The sequence below is a fragment of the Paroedura picta genome, chromosome 6, assembly GCF_049243985.1.
Source record: "Paroedura picta isolate Pp20150507F chromosome 6, Ppicta_v3.0, whole genome shotgun sequence".
Taxonomy (NCBI): Eukaryota; Metazoa; Chordata; class Lepidosauria; order Squamata; family Gekkonidae; genus Paroedura; species Paroedura picta.
This window is the reverse complement of record NC_135374.1, coordinates 83,528,507-83,546,910: the sequence shown is the minus strand read 5'-3', so window position 1 is coordinate 83,546,910 and position 18,404 is coordinate 83,528,507. Positions and strand designations below refer to the sequence as shown.

General features: G+C 41.9%; 1 protein-coding gene across 2 annotated transcripts; it reads left to right on the top strand.

Annotated features, from left to right (window-relative positions):
• The first annotated feature begins 4,454 nt into the window (after positions 1 to 4,454).
• ASMT (acetylserotonin O-methyltransferase) lies at positions 4,455 to 16,655 on the top strand. 2 transcript variants are annotated; one of them, XM_077343335.1, is made up of 8 exons: positions 4,455 to 4,904; positions 6,032 to 6,206; positions 6,899 to 7,028; positions 8,584 to 8,652; positions 9,966 to 10,084; positions 11,347 to 11,487; positions 11,860 to 11,982; positions 14,478 to 16,655. In XM_077343335.1, exons 1-8 carry the CDS (start codon positions 4,791 to 4,793, stop codon positions 14,690 to 14,692), a joined length of 1,086 nt encoding a protein of 361 aa, XP_077199450.1. In that variant the 5' UTR covers positions 4,455 to 4,790; the 3' UTR covers positions 14,693 to 16,655. The 2 variants fall into 2 exon arrangements, with proteins under 2 accessions (XP_077199450.1, XP_077199451.1); XM_077343336.1 differs by having other exon boundaries at positions 4,813 to 4,917.
• The last annotated feature ends 1,749 nt before the right edge of the window (positions 16,656 to 18,404 follow it).

The following is an 18,404-nucleotide window of genomic DNA, read 5'->3' as shown; positions in this document are numbered from 1 at the left end:
TCGGCAGGCGCTGCGCGCCTGCCAATTGGTCCCTCCGATTTCCAGCAACTGCGAGCTGCGCGCAGCGCGGCTCACAGTTGCTCCCTTTGCCGCTGGCCTGGTGCGTCGGAGGCGCAAAGCGCAAAGCGCCTCCGACGTGTCAGGCCGGCCGCAAGGGAGCCTCCAGCAGCTGCGTGGAGCACGGCTGCCGGGGGCTCCCTGCCCGGCGGCCTGACGCGGTGAGAGGCGCAAAGCGCCTCTCGGCTGCTGGGGGCTCCCTGCTCGGCGGCCTGACGCGGCGAGAGGCCGCCGCCCGAGGGAGCCCCCAGCCGGGGACTCCCTGCCCGCCAAATGACCGCCGCCCGGGGGAGGCCCCGCCGCCCGACAGACCTCCCACGAACCGGTAAGTGCCTAGAGCCCGCTGTATTACTCATACAGCGGGCTTGATTACTAGTTATGTTATAATTCCAGAAGAAAAAAAATTATCTAAAATCCCTCCCCCCCCAATCATCGTGGAATGTCACATGGCTAGGCCTGACCCTCCAGGCTGAGAGATGTGTTGCTTGCCAGGTGAAAAGATTAAAGATATTATGAGCTGGATGCTGAAACTCAACAAACCTATGAATCATTGCGCATTTGTGATGGTCCTTGTGGTACAAGAAACATGGCCATGAACAGGATTGCATTTATTAAGGCTGACTATGAATATCATGGAAGGCAGCTAAAACAAATGGGTGTTCAAGTTATCTCTCCAATCCTGCCTGTCATGGTAAGGGAATGAGTCAGGAGCTGAAGATAATGAAGGCAGACTGCTAACTGTATGGGTGATTCTAGCTGGTGGGATTTGGATTCTGGGACCATGAAATAGGTTTTCTAGAATGAGTCCTACTAGCACATGATTGACTTTACTTATCCAAGTTTGGGAAGAATGTGTATGGCAGGAACCTGGGGAGATTCATCAGGAGAGCTTGAAAGTGAAGCCCCAAGGGGGAGGAGACGTCCAACATAGGAAGTCTAACGTAGGAGAGCAAATAACAGTGGCCCTTTGGAAGGATTCAAGGTGTGCCAGAAAACTGAATGAGAGTAAGGGGCTTTACGCACCGGAATCTTTGTAGCACTGAATGAAAAATCGCCATTTAAAATAGTGGAATTCGTCGTTATGCATACCTGCCTTTGTAGTGGAATCCAGTTGCGTTTTGTAGCGTTTCCCACAGGCTTCCGGTCTCGGCAGAAATCGCTAGAAAGGAAGCGCTATTGCCGAGCTCGTCCCGCCCCTGGCCGTCAAGCAGCCAATGGGCAGCCGTTAGCATGCTCCCAAACAGCCCCTTTCCCTTTAAGAAAGGTTTAAAAAAAAAAAAACAGACCCATTGCAACGAATCTGTGTTAATTCGTTGCAACGGAGAGACCCATCCAGCTGCCTGGTGTGTTTGAGCTGTCGTTTGATTGTTGCCACGCTCCCTCCGAGTGAAAAAAAAAATCCCCCCCCCTCTCACGGGCCCGATTTTCGGCTGAATGAATGTGTAAAAAATAAAGTGAAAATACATCAGCAAACGGGCTTCTCTGTACTTTGTGCTTAGTGACTGAAGGGGAGGGACTGAAGCCGGGGAAGCCTCTAAACTGAAAGAGGCTCGCTGGTGCGTTTATCCCCGCTCGCTCGGAGAAAAAAAAATGGCGATCGCTTCGCCGGAAGATCAGAGAAGAGAGCCAGGGGAAACCGCAACAATGTTAACGCACAGGTCTTTTTCGCTAGTGTTGCAGATTGGTTGCAGGAGTGTATCGCTTTCCGGAGGGTGAATCCACTTTTGGGGATTTCCCTGAAAGCGCTACAAGGAAGCGCTTTTTGCAGATTGGTTTCAGGTGTGTGGCAGATTGTCGACGACGTTGTACAAAACAGCAAATCAGTAGCGTTTTCAATTGGCAACCATTGTGCTATTTTGAAGGCGTGCAAAAAGCCCCTAAATGTTATCCCATTCCTCAAAAAGGGACGAAAGATGACCAGGAAACTCCTAGCCAGAAAGTCTGATCTCAGTTGCAGGGAAGATAATGGAGAAGATATTAAAGATCTGTATACATCTGAAGGACAGTTTGTTGAGCTGGGGAAGTCAGCATATATTTATCTCTCTGAGATCCTGCCAGACCAACCTGGTTTCCTTCTCTGACAGAAGAAGAATTTGTTCTCCACCAGAAGGAGTCTCAAAGCAGCTTAAAGATCACCTTCCCTTTCCTCTCCCCACAACAGACACCCTGTGAGGTAGGTGAGGCTGAGAGAGCCTTGATATTACTGTTCGGTCAGAACAGTTTTATCAGTGCTCTGGCTAGCCCAAGGTCACCCAGCTGGTTGCATGTGGGGGGAAAGGAATCAAACCTGTCTCGCCAGAGTAGAAGTCCGCGCTCCAACCACTACACCAAGCTGGTTCTCAGAGTAACAGCTTTACTAAATTGTGGAAATCAATTGATGTTGTTTACCTGGATTTCAGTAAGGCTCTTGACAGTTCACCATGATGTTCTGGTAGGTGAGGAATGCAGATTGGATTTTTGGATGGCTATGTGGATAATGAACTGGTTAGAAAACTGCATCCAAAGTGTAGCTGTTAATGATGTTTCATTGACTTGAAGGGAGGTGAGCAGTGAGGTGCCACAGAGCTCGGTACTGGGTCTGGTACTTTTCACTTTTTTTTACCAATTATCTGGATGAGGGGATGGAGTGACCTCATTACATTTGCAGATGACACCGAACTGGGATTAACAAACACCCCCAAAAGATAGAGTTCAACAAGATATAAACATGCTGGAATAGTAAGCCCCCCATCACTGGTGGTCTTTAAGCACTGACATGTCATATACATATCATGAATGATTTAGACTGATTCTGCATTGAGGAGGGTGTTGGACTAGATGGCCTGTATGGCCCTGCCAACTCTATGATTTTATATGCTAAAATATCCCTTCATGTTGTTCACATTTGAAATATTTTTATACATTTTAGCTAATTTCTTTGGTGACATATACCAATGGTACATCATTTTATAAAAATTCTTGTGAAGACTGAAGCTTACAGTAAATTTAAGATCCTTCAACCACATAGTATTCCATTGTTCCACGATTTCCACCCATTCTCATGCATGATAGCTCCCCCCACCCCAGTACTGGTACTTGGTACCAGTGAGAACTACCACACAGACATACAAACCCCTGGAAAGGCCTCTACATTGTGTTTCAATCAAAATGTCCCTTTTTTGTAATTAGTGTGAAGTTTTAAAGAGAAGAAACAAATGCTCTTCTCTATACTGTATATTTGCCTTTCTGCTGTGAAAGTTTCCAGTGGTGGGCCATTTGAGCTGGTTGATTTGAGGGAGGTGAGGAGAAACCACAGCTAAAATCTTATTTATAATTTTACACATTGCCTCACATTAGGAAGCCTGATGCTTCAGATATTTTGCATGATAGGAATATGGCATTCTTATGTTCAGAGAGGCTTGCAGACTAACAGCTTTTGGGGTATTAGAATCTGTACCTTAAGGTTTTCTTAGGGAGCGAAAGCAATTCTAATTTGCTATCTCTATATTTTAGTATGGGCTTACAGTAATCATCATTCACTGCTCACAAACTGCAAACTGTGCACAATCTATTCCATCAATTTAGTTACTGGTAACAGTCCTTTTCTGTACACAAGAAGCTTTGCTCGAGAAAATCCTTTTAGCTGATTATCTTGAATATCCGCAAGAGAAGCATCTGCTCTCTGAGTTGAAGAAGGAGAATAATTGCCTTTCGTGGTTTTCAACAAGAAAGCCTTCCAAATTAATATTAAAATCTGTCCTTTTGATACTGAAGAAGTCAGGATTATTTACTTTTTTGCAATGATAAATACCCCTTGTTTGCATACCGCTGCTACCAGATGGATAGCGCACATTCAGGGTGGAATGGCGCCGACTAAAATCACCGATAACGCACGGTGCCGGCTGCAACCGGCCACAGATTCGGTGCATGCCACCAAAAAAGCCACGTTAGCGAAATGTGGAAGAAAGTGCAGTTTCCGGGTGACCGGGGCGCAACCAGAAGCGGCGCCGGGGTCACCGCGTGCATAATCGGTTACTCTGGGTTTTGCCACCTTCACACCCCGTCCCGTGCATAAGTGATTTGCTTCGCTTCTTCCCCCTCCGTGTTTCCCATGTGACCCGAAATCGCCGTTTCGGCGGCCGTGCATAATGGGCCAATGCAGCACAATATCATTTGTATTTTAATAATAGTCATGTTGACTCATAACATCATTAGCAAATTACTTGCTAATCCATGGGAGCCCCACAGGGCATCCTGGCCCTTGCAAAACTTGAAACCTTGACAAATTCATCAGTGCTCTGAGAAAAGAACTCCTGTGTGACAGAGATAAACTTGTTCTAATCTATCCCTAGGGCTTGATAAAAAGCTAAAAAATAAAAGATGTTGGAATATGAATTGCTTCCGTTGGAGTTGACTCATCTTGTAAACTGTAAGCTTTTGATGGTGACTGGTTAATTCTGCAGATAACATATTTAAAAACTAGTTTCAGGTGGGTAATTGAGTTCAATGGCACTTCAAAATACAAACAAATTTTCAAGGTATAAACTTTCAATAGTTAAAGCTTCTTTTGTCAAGTTTTAAAATTGTTCCTCTAACTTGTGACCGGCAATCATTCCAAGAGGTCCAACTGTAATCGGAGCAAATGAAACTCACAAGAGTTCAGACTTTGGAGCTTTATATTTAAGGGATTGGCATTAATATAGTTAACTAGGCTGCCCAAATGATCTGTGCCAGCAGGGCAGAGGCTTATTTAAATGAAGAAGGAAAGAGGATTCCTGTCACAGAAGAGTAGAAACATGAGCTGTTCAGAAGACCTCGAATATCTTCAGACATTAATTCAATACCAGAATGGATTTTTAATATCAAAGGTAAGACTTACAGGTAATATTAACATTACTGAATCTAGGAACACTTGTAGTTTTCTGTGGCTGTGTAATCAAAACGAGTAGAAACTTTACATGAGATTTACAAGAGTGAGAGCCAGTTTGGTAACCTGGAGAATCAAGTTTGATTCCCCACTCCTTGTGCAGCCAGCTGGGTGACCAGTCACAGTTCTCTCAGAACTCTCTGCCTCACCTACCTCACCAGGTGTCTGTTGTTGGGAGAGGAAGGGAAGGTGACTGTAAGCCACTTTGAGGCTCTTTCAGGTTGTGAAAATCGGGGTACAAAAAAAATAGCTCTTCCTTTTAACCTATCATAATCATAGGATTTTGACACTGCAGTTATATTTGTTTTAAGAATCAAAACTGGCATTGTCTTTGGGAACTTGACCAACATCTGAATATATCTAAATACAATGAATTTAGAACATGCCTGTTTCATTGTGAATCCCTTTTTTGAAAATTAAGAATCTGGTAAAACAATATAATTTGTTAGACTTGCAAATGTATTCAACTTTCTTTCTTGATAACATCATTTAGCTGTAATCCTTTAATGCTTAGACTGGAAGGAAAACATGCTTTAAATTTCCTGCTTTAAAAAAACCCCAGAATTAACCAAAGACATTATTTAAAAACAGCCATGCTGCTTTCCTACCATCTGTACATATATATATATTTACACAGAACATATAGTTGCTTGGCATTTACCAGCTTGTGCTGTCCAGGAAAGACATCTGGTCTTGGTTAATATGTTTCCTTACACCAGCATACAGTGTGGAAAGAAAGCAGATGGCAAGATAATTCTGTTATAGTTTTTACATTCTAAATAACTGTCCAATAGTGCAAAAATAAGGAATCCGTGGGTGTGTATGTTTTTTAAAAACTCTCAGTGGTTCTCGTCTTTGCAATCACTGAAATAGATTTTGTAAACCCATAAAATTATTAGAATATTGGAAAGCCCACTACAGAAATGTTCAACATTTCCACCAGACATTGCCAGATGGGGAATAGTGAAGTGAGACAAAGTTAACCTTTGTAATGTCTCCCTTTCCAGTTTAAATGCTGCCAGGTACACCCCATTGTACCTTTCATTCCTTCTCTTCTTTGGTGCTTAGGTTATGTTTGCAGCCTGTGAATTGGGTGTTTTCGACTTGTTAAGCAAGTCAGAAGAGACCTTGTCTGCAAAGGCTATTGCTGAAGAGCTGGATACCAGTCTCCAAGGGATGGAGAGACTGCTTGATGCATGTGTGGGTTTGAAGCTCCTAAACATAGAGGTCCAAAAAGGAGAAGGTAACAATGCCTGGATGGAATCAGTATGACCAACCATTTTCTGTCTTGGTCTATGCACAAAGTGGGAGATATCTTCTAGTTTCTTAAAAAAAAATTGAAGGTTGTATGGAAGAAAGGTTGCTGTCCTTGGTACTATCACCTGCACATTAAAACATATTAAAGATGGCTTAAAGATGGCTATTGATTGGAGTTAACCCCCATCTCCTCCTCCCATCCCTGTCCAGCTAGCAGAGTGGAGCTCTTTCCTTAGGAGTGGGGGACCTGATCTCACCAGCCAGAGGGGATCTACTGATGGTAATTCTGCATTTCAACCTGGCAACCATATGCCTGGCTGAAGAACTCTGTCTTACAGGCCCTGCGGAAAGCTGATAACTTCAGCAGGGCCCTTAGTTCTTCTGGGAACTCATTCCACCAGGCTGGGGCCAGGGCTGAAAAAGCTTTGGCCCTGGTCGAGGCCAGGTGAATGTCCAGGGGGCCCACCAGAACATGGCCACACAACTTGGAAAACCCACAATAAACAGTTAAGCCTTCAACAATTCATTGGTTCTTCATGAGTTGGAGTCTCCTGTATATTCCCCATTTCCCCTTACAAGCCAATGTGAAGAGAAAGCATTAGGGTGGACAAAGGAGCCATAGATGTTAAATAGACTTTATTATGTACAGTAAATTAATTCCACTTCTTTCCTGTTTAGCATTTTATGGAAACACAGAAATATCCCATCTCTGCCTCACAAAATCAAGTCCAAAGTCTCAGTATCATAATCTGATGTATTACTCCAAAACCATCTATCCGTGCTGGCATTATTTAACAGATGCTGTAAGGTAAGGAATGAGGTGCATTTATGACAGCAACAGAAATATCACAAATTTTCATTTCTCCTTGTAATTAACTTCTGCATTTCTTTTATAAGGAATGGTGCCATGAGGCAAATCTGGAAAGATGTATTATGAAAGAATTATAATTGATTCTCTTAATTATGAGAGAAACGTACCAATGTGTTTATGCTTTGCGTGTGATCACAATGGTATTGCTATACTAATGCTTCTGCCTGTTTAATGTTGCACATCTTGGGTTGTCATTGGCCAGTATTTCAAATCACAGACTTTGAAAAACACTTTATGGGATTGTGCTTATCTGATGCTCCCAAAGTGGACAGAGCGTTATAACAACACTATTTGTACAGCGGATCTCAGGAGGATGCTTGATGATACCCGTTGGCTCTGCATCTTGTGATGGAAGAAGGAAAACCAGGCTAAAGCATTATGCTAATGTGAAAAGTAATAGGGTTCTAGTGTCTTTTATAGTGCCATTGCCTTTTTACTGTTAAAGTAACTATCAACAAGGGGAATAAAAACAATCAGACATAATGCTTCTTGCAAGTTCATCCCAAGAAGCTTCATTTGAAATTAATGTAGTTCTTTAGACTGATTCCGCACCAGCAGCACCACTCGGGCTGCTGCTGGTGCACTGCTGCAGAGCTGCATACTCCACAGCATGCTGTGTCCCTCCCATAGGGGTGTGTGGTGAGGGTGTTATTTTGCTGGAAGGTGGGATTACGTTCCATGCAATCCCACCTTTCTGCTAATTATGATGAAACTGCTCTGGTTTGCCCTACGGTGCCCAAGGGCAGCTTGCATCAGTCTCCATTTTAGCCTCGCAACAACCCTGTGAGGAAGGTTGAAAGGGTGTAGCTCCTGTTGCTTCTGTAATGAGGGTTGATACCAAATTATTAAGCTGTTTTGTCTATTGTAAGATTATTCTGAGAAGGAAACAAATAATTGACATGTGAAAAACTAGATGGGTGTTGTAATGTAATGGGAGATAAGAGAGATGAGAAACATATTGGGATGGGGAAATGTATAACAAAAACTGAGCTTTCAAAAGATCTAAAATTTATATTGTTAGGGCTCTTCCCAAGTAATATTCCACTAACATACAGAGGCCAACAGATATTCACTGTAGCAAAAATTATTATAGCAAGAAAATGGGAAATAAAAGGATATTTAAATTTTAAAGAATGGATTAAATAAATCATGGCAAATTGTCTAAGTTAACAGAATTGGTGAGGCTGAGAGATGACAGAAACCCATGACTTGATGAATGTTAGAAACCTTTTCTAAAACCCCGCTTAACTGAGATGAAAAATTATTATATTTAAATGTGTATTCTTTTAGGTAAAGAAAAAAAAGCAAGGTTTTATATACTTTGTATTATTTTGATCCTTTAATTTGTTTTATATACATATGTTTTCTTTTGTTGTTTATATCATTATTTTCTTAAGAAATGTAATGTGGCAGTTGTGATTGATTTGTGGGAAATGTACTATTAATGCACTATAATGTAAAATGTAATAAAATTAACATTTTTTAATTTAAGGGAAGGAAAAAACCAATCTGAGAGAGCATTTGGTGTTTCATCGAATGAGATCTTTGAAGCACTTTACAGGTAAGGCTTCTATGTAACAAGGTGGTGAACTGGACCATGGTTTATGTAAGTGGCAAGTATTAATGGTGATACATATTTCCCGCATTCAAATTCCCATAGAACCTCTTTGAAACCCTCAAAAAGGCATTGCAGTGGATTACCTATGTTCTAATAGCATTAGACCCCTATGTGACTGTTCATATTCTAAAGAATTTAAAGAAACGATCACTAGCAAAGATAATACACAGGAAAACAGCATTTTACAGATAAGATGAATCTCACATTCATTTCTGGCCATGCTATCCTTCCTCTTTCCTCCTCTGTTCCAGATAAATAATTCCCCTCCACACTTTGGCATAGACATTCCTCTAATGATTTAGAGGATTTCCAGTTACCTGTGACAAAGCTGACACTAATGAGGTTGTGGTTTTATGCTTGCAAAGTGTCAAAAGAGTTTAGTCAAAAGAGATGCTTTATTGGACAGATTGTAGTAAAGCAGATAAAGAACAATTGCTGAAAAGCCAAAATTTGCAATACAACATCATGTTGCTGTGTGTGGGGGGGGGGGGGGGGGGCTCCACATTCCATCAGCATCTGATCCAGAGAAAACAGTTGGGGTGAAAGTGATGATAGTCCTCAAGGGCAATAGATCCTCACTGGCAATTTGAATCCAGATTCAAATGCACTGGAAGTAGCAAATGAGGTCTAAAACTGCACAAAGGTAGGTCTCTCCAGCTGACAGTAAATTAGTACACATCAAAGGGTTTGGGAATACTGTCTGGAAGTGTGGAGTTTGGAGAGACAAGGGATACCTCCAGAGTTGCCATTTCTTCCCAAGGCACTGATTCCCAAGTCTGGAGATCAACTGGAATTCCAGAATACCAAGTACTATCTAGTGGTTGGTAGACCTATGAAGAAGAAGAGTTGGTTCTTATATGCCACTTTTCTCTACCCAAAGGAGTCTCAAAGCGGCTTACATTCGCCTTCCCTTTCCTCTCCCCACAACAGACACCTTGTGAGGTGGGTGAGGCTGAGAGAGCTCTGAGCCCAAGGTCACCTAGCTGGTTGCATGTGCAGAATCAAACCCAGCTTGCCAGATTAGAAGTCCACACTCCTCACCACTACACCAAACTGGCTTTCGCCAAACTATGCACTTTCTCGTGCATTTACCATTATAGGACTGAGTCAACAGATGAAATATCAAGTCCCTCTAAAAGTTTGATGTGCTTGTTACACATTCATAAAATTTAGGATTAAGATTAACTTTTTGTCTAATGTGAGACCTTGTGGATGTATGCCATAAATGTATTGCAAATATAACTTGGAATGTCTAGATCAGAAGAAGAAATGATAAAATTCATGTCGGGCTTGAACGCAATTTGGAGCATTTGTGGCAAAGATGTGATAGCGGCATTTGATCTCACTCCATTCACTATGATTTATGATCTTGGAGGTAAGTTCTGTCAGAATTTTTAGTTAGCTTCATTTCTTAGATATGGAGAGATTTGCTGTGATTTCAACTCCACACACTTAGGTTCCAACACAGGTCAAGAATGCAATTTAATTATTTCCCTGGCTATGTAGAAGCTCCTTATATCATAGAATCTAATTGTAAAAATGTACTTTCTTTTGACATTATTGTCACAATTCACACTCCAGTTCTGTCTTTTACCGAGGGTTTTTAATTAACATATTGAATAAATATTGGTGTGTTATCGATACAGTAAAAGGAACAGTATTTGGGGCTCTGTCTTGTTCCAGAAGTGTATCTATTGACTTTAACCTTTAGACAAGGCACTTTGTATCTCATCCATCAGAACTTCAGGATGTGATCCCACCAGTGCGGTTGACCACCCACTGTCCTCACCTGGGCAGAGTCTGCACTTACTTTCTTTATTCCATTTTCAATCTCGTTGAATTCAGATCGCTTTGAACTCGGGTCTTCTTCTCCCCCCTCCCTCCATTGAAACAGGAAAGTCTTCTGCACATGGTTAGGGAGGCTCAGAAGGGGGGGGGAGGGAGGCAAGCCTCTTTCTTCCTTTTCTTGAAGGTTGGGGGGAGAGGACCCAGGCAGGGAGCTTCTTTCTTTTCTTGGAGGGGAGGGGGAGAGGATCGAAAAAGGCAGAGGAGGGAGGAAAAATCCAGAAGTTGAGAGAAATTAGGGGCTTCTCCTTTAAGGCAAGCATGTCACATGATCAGGTGTAGCCTATCAGAGGTTCTCTACCATGGAGCTTTCTTTCCCAAATGAATATTGAGGATTAAAAGCAGTCTGAGATATCACAAAATAAAGGTAGGGTCACTCTGGATCAATCCTTCTTGCTGCAGAAGGAAAATTTAAATCGCCCAAAATCCAAATGGAAATCGCATTCTGTGTAGAGGGCAGGGACTGAATCGATCTGGTGTTGGAATAAAAGCTCCATGCAGTTTATACCCTGGCCTCTGGCATTGGAGCCAGACTTGATGAAATATTGCAAGAAGAAATTTATCTCCCATGTCTCAATTCCACAGACATTAAGTAGCAGCATGTGTTGCCACCTGAGTTCCCTGTTGGGTGTTACGGTGGTCAAATGAAAATGGAAAACACAAGTTCTCCATGCATTCTCTGCTGATACTAATTAGTGGATCCAAATCACATAGGAGCTTCAGAACAGGATATAGTGCCTTGCAGTGTGTTGTTTGATGATCTGAATTTAATTAGTATTTTTCTCTGAAAAGGTGGGGCTGGTGCTTTGGCTCAGGAGTGTTTGTCTCTGTATCCAAATTGTACAGTCACCATTTTTGATCTACCTAAAGTGGTAGAAACAGCAAAGAAGCATTTTGTATCTTCAGAGGGAAGCCGGATCAATTTCCATGAAGGTAAACTAGAGTGCAATCTAAAAACGCTGAATAAAATGGAGGTTTCCCACAAGTAGACATGCTTAGCATTACTCTCTTGGTTCCTTCTGGAGTCATGTTCAGAATATTCTTTGTTTCAGGGCAGGTCTATACTTGAGATACAACAGGGATATAAGGGAGTGTTACTCCCCCAGTGTACTCTTTTCCCAATCCGTACAAAGTAGTTCCAGATATACCTTATAAGCACTCAGGGGTGGGGGGAACTGGCATTTTTAATAACTGTGCTCTTATGAAACCAAACCAGGGAATCCCTTCTGGTCTTAGCCAGTTTTTCATTTCATGCTTTCTTATTCCCTTTATTCAGAACTCTCTCCTCCCTTCTTTCTGACACAGGAGATTTTTTTAAAGACTCCATTCCTGAGGCAGACCTGTATATTTTAGCAAGGATCCTCCATGACTGGACAGATGAGAAATGTGTACAGCTTCTCACAAAAGTGCAGAGAGCTTGCAAAACTGGTAGGTATTTGTACGCAATGGGTAAAATACCTGTCTAACTCATCTTCTTTAAAAGTAGCATAAGATATAAAGAAACAGAAGTATGTGTATTGGGGGGGGGTACTTCTCATCTGTGGTTCAGCCATCAGTTGTACCTGGGGATTGAAATGAATTACAGCAGGGCTAATTAACCACTGGAGAAGAAGCAAGTTAAGTGGAGGAAACAAACAGAGAAAACATCTCCTGTTGTCCTGGATTCCACCAGGTTCTTGCTTTTCTAAGTTCCACTCAAGCATTCACTGGTTTGCAGGGGAGCAGCAGAATTGCCAAAGTCAGGTCCTGTCTTGCCCTTGGATGTAACATATAACCAGATAGGAAAATTAAAGATTCTCCCAATACCTGTTTGGGAGTGATGACAATTTTTCCTTATGGAGCTGAAGGTGGCTTGCAATATACATGTTATTGTTAGTTGCGAAGTCGTGTCTGACCCATCATGACCCCATGGGGGGGGGGTCTGCAATATATATAGCATACATAAAATAAATAAAAAACAAAGTTTAAAATCACAATTCAAGACCGCTAGCAAACTCAACGAGATGTTTTCCCACAGATTAAAAATGTTCCGTCCAGACACACCTGCCTTGGTAGTAGGATCCCTGGGTCCCTCCAGGCAGCTGACAGGGGATAGGGAGTGGGCTTACCTGGAGGAGGGAGACTCACTTTAATTTTCAGTGATATTCCTGATGTTGACTTCCAGTGTGTCCCAGAAATGACTTAGGCATGTCGGAGACATTGGGACAACACTCTAGTTTTGGGAGTAAAATTCTATGGTAGGTTAGCTTCTACTACCAAATCCTTGCCTCAAAACCAGAGCATTGCTCTGAAATCCCTAAGTCACTTCTGGGTCACATTGGAAGTCATATTGGGGGCATCACTAAAATGTCAGGTGAGACTCCCTTAATGCAATGAATCCTCCCCGCATTGACCAGCAGTAGAGAGGTGGGGTCTCGGAGTGGGGCCCCCACTCCCACTGGGAAGTTTGGCATCCCTACTGGGCAGGTAGTTCCATAATTATGGAGCTGCCATTGAAGAGGCCCTCTCTTGTGGACCCAACAATCAGTCTTCTTTGATGGGACAATCAGGAGGGCCTCTTAATTTCTGAGCAGAAACATATGTGAGTTGAGAGTCCTTCAGACATTTCTGTCCCAAGTCATGTTGAGTTTGAGAGGTTGAAACCAGCACCATTGTTTTATGCAGATTATTTCTAGCAGTTTAATGGCAATGCAACCAAATCCATTGCTAGAAGCTGCTGATGGTTCTACCCATACAGAATGCCCCAATGAATTTTTCCTTTATAAGGCAGGGCTTCAAAATGCTAAAACAGCATCAAAGAGCACCTATACAATGCATATGACGATGCTAACGTTCAGGGTGCTTATGAATTCTCAGCACTGGGGTCTTTGCATCTGGTCCTATGCTCAACTAAGATTATACAAGAAACTGTAGTTCATGCCAGGTTTTTTACTATATCTTACCAAATCCCCTGCTTACTGCAGTAGGCCCCATGCTCCCCACCATAGCCTCTTTGGTGGTCAAAATGAATAATCTATTCCCTTTCTCTAGAAGAAAAGCTAGTTGTATCCAACTCATAGGCTTTTAGGGTGGGAGTGTGTTGTGTGTGTGTGTGTGGGGAGGGGAAGAATAAATGCAATCAAAAGCCATATTGATTTTATTTGGCTTTTGATAAAAATTTCCAGTATGAGGCAGATTTCTTGATTTTTCACCATGCTTCTTGACACTATTTTATGTTTTGAACTTTGAGTGTTGGAAAGCCTGACTTTCTAGGAATCATATTTAGCATTATTTGCTCTGATTGACAGTAGCTTTTCAGCATCTCAAGTTGAGAAAGGTCTTTCCCAACAACTGTTATATGAGAACCTTAAAATGGAGATCAGAAACTAAGCCTGAAGTATCTATGACTGAGCCACAGAAAGTGCATGGTGTGGGGTTGAACTTTTCTCAACAGATATTCATCCCCCTGGAACAAAGTTTGTTTGTTTATTGACCACCGGTGCACTCCCAGCTCACAGTGGTTTATAATAAAACCCCAGTAAAATAACAGTAAAATACAATTATAAAGCCTCTGGCATCGTAATCCCTCTTTGTCCCTCCCAAACCACCAGTGCAGTGTAGGCTGAAAATGCCTGCTGCCTACACTTCCTTCACGGCTGGCCTGGGGGTGGTGGATGTACCAGGCAACCTGAGGAGATGACCCACTTAGACGTGTTACAGGCCTCTAGATAAATAAGTAAGCCTCATTTTACTATCACAAGGATCTCATTAGGATACGTAGTTCTGTCTACATTTTATCCTCACAACAGTCAGCTGGGCTATGTCCGGTTGATGAGCTTCATGGCTGAATGTTTGAACCAGGCTCTCAAGACTTCATCTAATATTCTAACAACTGCAAGACTGGACTGAATTTTTTTAATGCTGGCTTTGTGCATCCCAACTAGGTGGTGGAGTGTTACTGGTCGAAACTCTCCTGAATGAAGACAAAAGTGGGCCCCTTGAAAGCCAGCTCTATTCCCTCAATATGCTTGTTCAGACTGAAGGAAAAGAACGGACTTCCACGGAATATAGCACACTGCTTTCGGCAGCTGGCTTCAAGGAGATCAACATTAAAAAAACTGGAAAACTCTATGATGCCATTTTAGGAAGAAAATGTTAGTTTCTGCTGATGTATTTTTTATATGTGGAAATGAAGTAAGAACAGGAAAGGCTGATTCAACTAAGGTGATCTACATACTCAGTGTCCTGGACATGATAATATAATAAGTTAGATTATGGTGGTGGCTTAGTTACAGTTTACAGTGAAACCTATTTGGCCTTTTCTGTTTAAATTCTCCCCCTAAGCAGGCCTTACAAATCCACGTAGTATGTGTTTGTAGATGACTATCTATTTGTAAGCCCGGGCAGCTGTGTTGGACTATTATTAAACATTTTAAATGCCAAGGCCAAGAGATCAGTCACAAAATGCTGAAAAGCAGTATAGCTGAAGTGAAAGAAAGACTAGTGTTTAGGTGTGGGGTGGTGAGGAGCTCTCATACAATCTGTAAATGGCAAGCTGAGAGAGCCGATAAGGCCAGACAGAACTTAGGCGGGAATTATTGTGGGTAAAAGATCACCCATTTATTGTAAATAAAATTATATGGTTTCTTATTTTGATAAGAATACATTGCAGTACATGTTTAACATACCCTTCTTTCTGTTGCTTTGATCGACAAGCCCAGTTGAGCAGTTGTCTGTAATATTTGGTGAAGGTAGTTGAACTGTTAATGCAATCCTAAGTAGAGTTATTCATATTACAAATCCACTGTATATCTTCTCCCCAATGCCTCTGTCTCTTGTTCATAGATTCAGGTGGGTAGCCATGTTGGTCTGAAGCAAAAGGACCAAGTCAGGGTACAGTGGTGCCCTTAAGACCAACCAAGTCTTATTCTTGGCATAAGTTTTCATGTCCAGGTACACTGCTTCAGTTATATTGAAACAGAAGACACCAACTATAGCATATAGGTAGAGGGAGAGGAATATGTGGCAACAAAGTTCTTGCATTCTGTGAATCTAATCTTAACCGAAAACAATTTCAGAAAACTGATGTATACCACTATCTGGAATTTAAGATAGTATATTCAGAGTATAAATAGATAGGATTCATTCAGGAAAAATGATCATATTTGCCATTAGGTGGTGCTGGTGTTTTGCTGGAAGAGAGCTAATTTTGACTTCTGGATGCTAGGTTTCTTCCACTGGTATTCTGAAAATTCAGCAAGCTGATTCAAGCTATTAAAACCCAAGTCAATTTCAACATTCAGACTGTGATTCATATCAGGGTGCTCTTAAATTGGTGGTCTCTAATAGTATGCATAGAATTGCATTACACAGCATGAACTCAAGGGATGGACTGGAGTAAGGTTAAATGTTAGTTATTTAATTAAAGTTGGTAAGGTTTTTGGAATTATGTATGTTTTTGATGGTGTTTACAGATGTAATAGTAACCCTGAAAAGAACTAGCTAAAGAGAAGCTGAGCAGCCTTGGTTGAATCAGAATTAACTAATGCCGAACAAATATTTTCTTAGTTTTCCTTATTTACAGGAATAGTAATTATCCTGAAGAGGAATGGACAGCATATGGCTTGTACTGTGTCCGGTAGTGTTTTCTGTTAGCCTGTGTAGCTACTGTGTAGCTACCATGTGACAGTTTTTCCATGGGCATGAAGTTCCCTGCGAAAGGAGAAACAATGACTAAAGCTTTGGTTCTAGCTGCAAACTCCAGACATGCCTATATCAACCTTGCATCTCCTTCATGGACTTCATCAGTCATCTCTCTTCTCACATTTAATGTGCCATTTTAACATTTTAGCTGCTGTTGTCATGGTATCACTATACATGTCAGGCTGTAAATGTTTAGTTTAAATTAGGGACAGATAAGCACTTCTAAAGAGATAACTACAGTGCTGCTAGGTTCTTTTTAGATCCCACTTAAACAGCCATGAGCCTCTTGTGGCGCAGAGTGGTAAGGCAGCGACATGCTATCTGAAGCTCTGCCCATGAGGCTGGGAGTTTGATCCCAGCAGCCAGCTCAAGGTTGACTCAGCCTTCCATCCTTCCGAGGTCGGTAAAATGAGTACCCAGCTTGGGGAAGGCACTGGCAAACCACCCCGTATTGAGTCTGCCATGAAAATGCTAGAAGGCGTCACCCCAAGGGTCAGACATGACCCAGTGCTTGCACAGGGGATACCTTTACCTTTACCTTTTAAACAGCCAACAATATTCACAAATTAAATTTGGTTATTCTAACACAGTAGCATAACATTTAAGCCATGGCCAACAATGATGTAGATGTTTATATAGCCTCACCTGTGATGCAAGCCGGAGTGGTGTTTGTAATGGTTAGAGTTGTTAGGCTAGGTCTTTGGAGACTTGGGTCCATATCCCTAACACACCTAACCATGAAAGTTCACTGGATGACTTTGGGCTGGGCATATGCCGTCTAGCAAATCTACCTCACAAGAGTGTTGTCAGGATAAAACAAAGGCAGATCAATGTAATTCGTCAATTCTCAGCTGCGGTAAGTATTCTATGGTGAGTCTGGGAGATGAAGAGACCTACATTCCTTGCCCCATCACAAGTTTTCAAAGATAATATTCCCCCTCTGTTTATGTTTGTGTTCTCTTTGTGAGGCAGAAACACTTTACCTTTGCTAGAGTGCACTCACAGTGCACAGTAGCCTAGCAAGACCACATAATGTGCTTACAGTCTTTAAGACATAATATTGCCTTATAAATTTCTACAAATCTTTCCTATTTGTTGTTGGGAAGGACAAGATGCCTGCTTTCCCACATCACTTTTGTTTCTGGAAGTCAGCAGCTGAACCTGAAAATTATGGTCCATAAAGGTGACTTCATCAGCAGTTGTGCTCTGTGTGTGTGTGTGTGTTAGAGGTTCTTTGAAGGTGCACACTGCCATATCCATAATCAGTTGTGCAGCCTCTTCAACAATAATGGGAAACATAAGAAAAAATACTAAGAATTGAACAGATGGAGCAGTGTGGCTGAGGAAAACGGAGGTGACCGACAGCTTTTCCTTACAGGCAGTTGACAGGAGCCATTTAGCACATGTTGAAGAACTATATGTGCTCCTTGAGAAAATGTGGGTGTGTTTGAGAGGTAACTGAGCTAAAACATGCATTATGAATTAATTGGAGTGACCCTTGGTTCTTGCACACACATCCTCCAAAATTAGTGTAGGGAAGACTAAACCCCATGAAATGCTGACATTTTTATGACAGAATTTCAAAAGTGGATTTTTAAAAAATTAGTGGAGGGGGGGTTGGTTAATACTTCCTTTTGTATATATAGCCACCAGGGCTGCTAATTACCCCAGTGAGTGAGACAAACAGGTGACATTTATGAGTACCCCAACAGAACAAGCGGTCACCATAAGTCAAAAGCATCTTGATAGCACTTTATACATGCACATGCACACACACATGCACATGCACACACACAATGAAGGGACTCTTTCCACATAAATTAGGAATCTGATGATGGTAAGTTTGATTTGGGTCTGGACTAGAATTTCTGCAGGTACAATAACTTCTGCTGGTGGAAGGCATGGTTTTTTCCCCTTCTATCTGACGCTTCCCACAGCATGCTGAAATGTCCACTGAAGTCTTGTTACAGATACAGATGACCTTTAACGGCATAAAGAAAACTCAAATACATACAGATAAACACAGTCCAGTGAATGCTCAAACAAATATGAACAAAAGTACCGATACACAATTTATGATTTTAACTGGGAGAGAGTATTAAATCTGAATACTGAGCAGAGTACATGAGTAACTTTGGACAGTAGAGCATAATCTTTTTCACTAAGCA

Bases quoted from the DNA above. Each gene is read 5' to 3' on its own strand.
- ASMT (XM_077343335.1), top strand. From the start codon at position 4,791: ATGAAGAAGGAAAGAGGATTCCTGTCACAGAAGAGTAGAAACATGAGC. The intron at 7,029-8,583 runs GTAAGGAATGAG...TTTTAATTTAAG, and splicing joins TATTTAACAGATGCTGTAAG to GGAAGGAAAAAACCAATCTG. The intron at 10,085-11,346 runs GTAAGTTCTGTC...TTCTCTGAAAAG, and splicing joins TATGATTTATGATCTTGGAG to GTGGGGCTGGTGCTTTGGCT.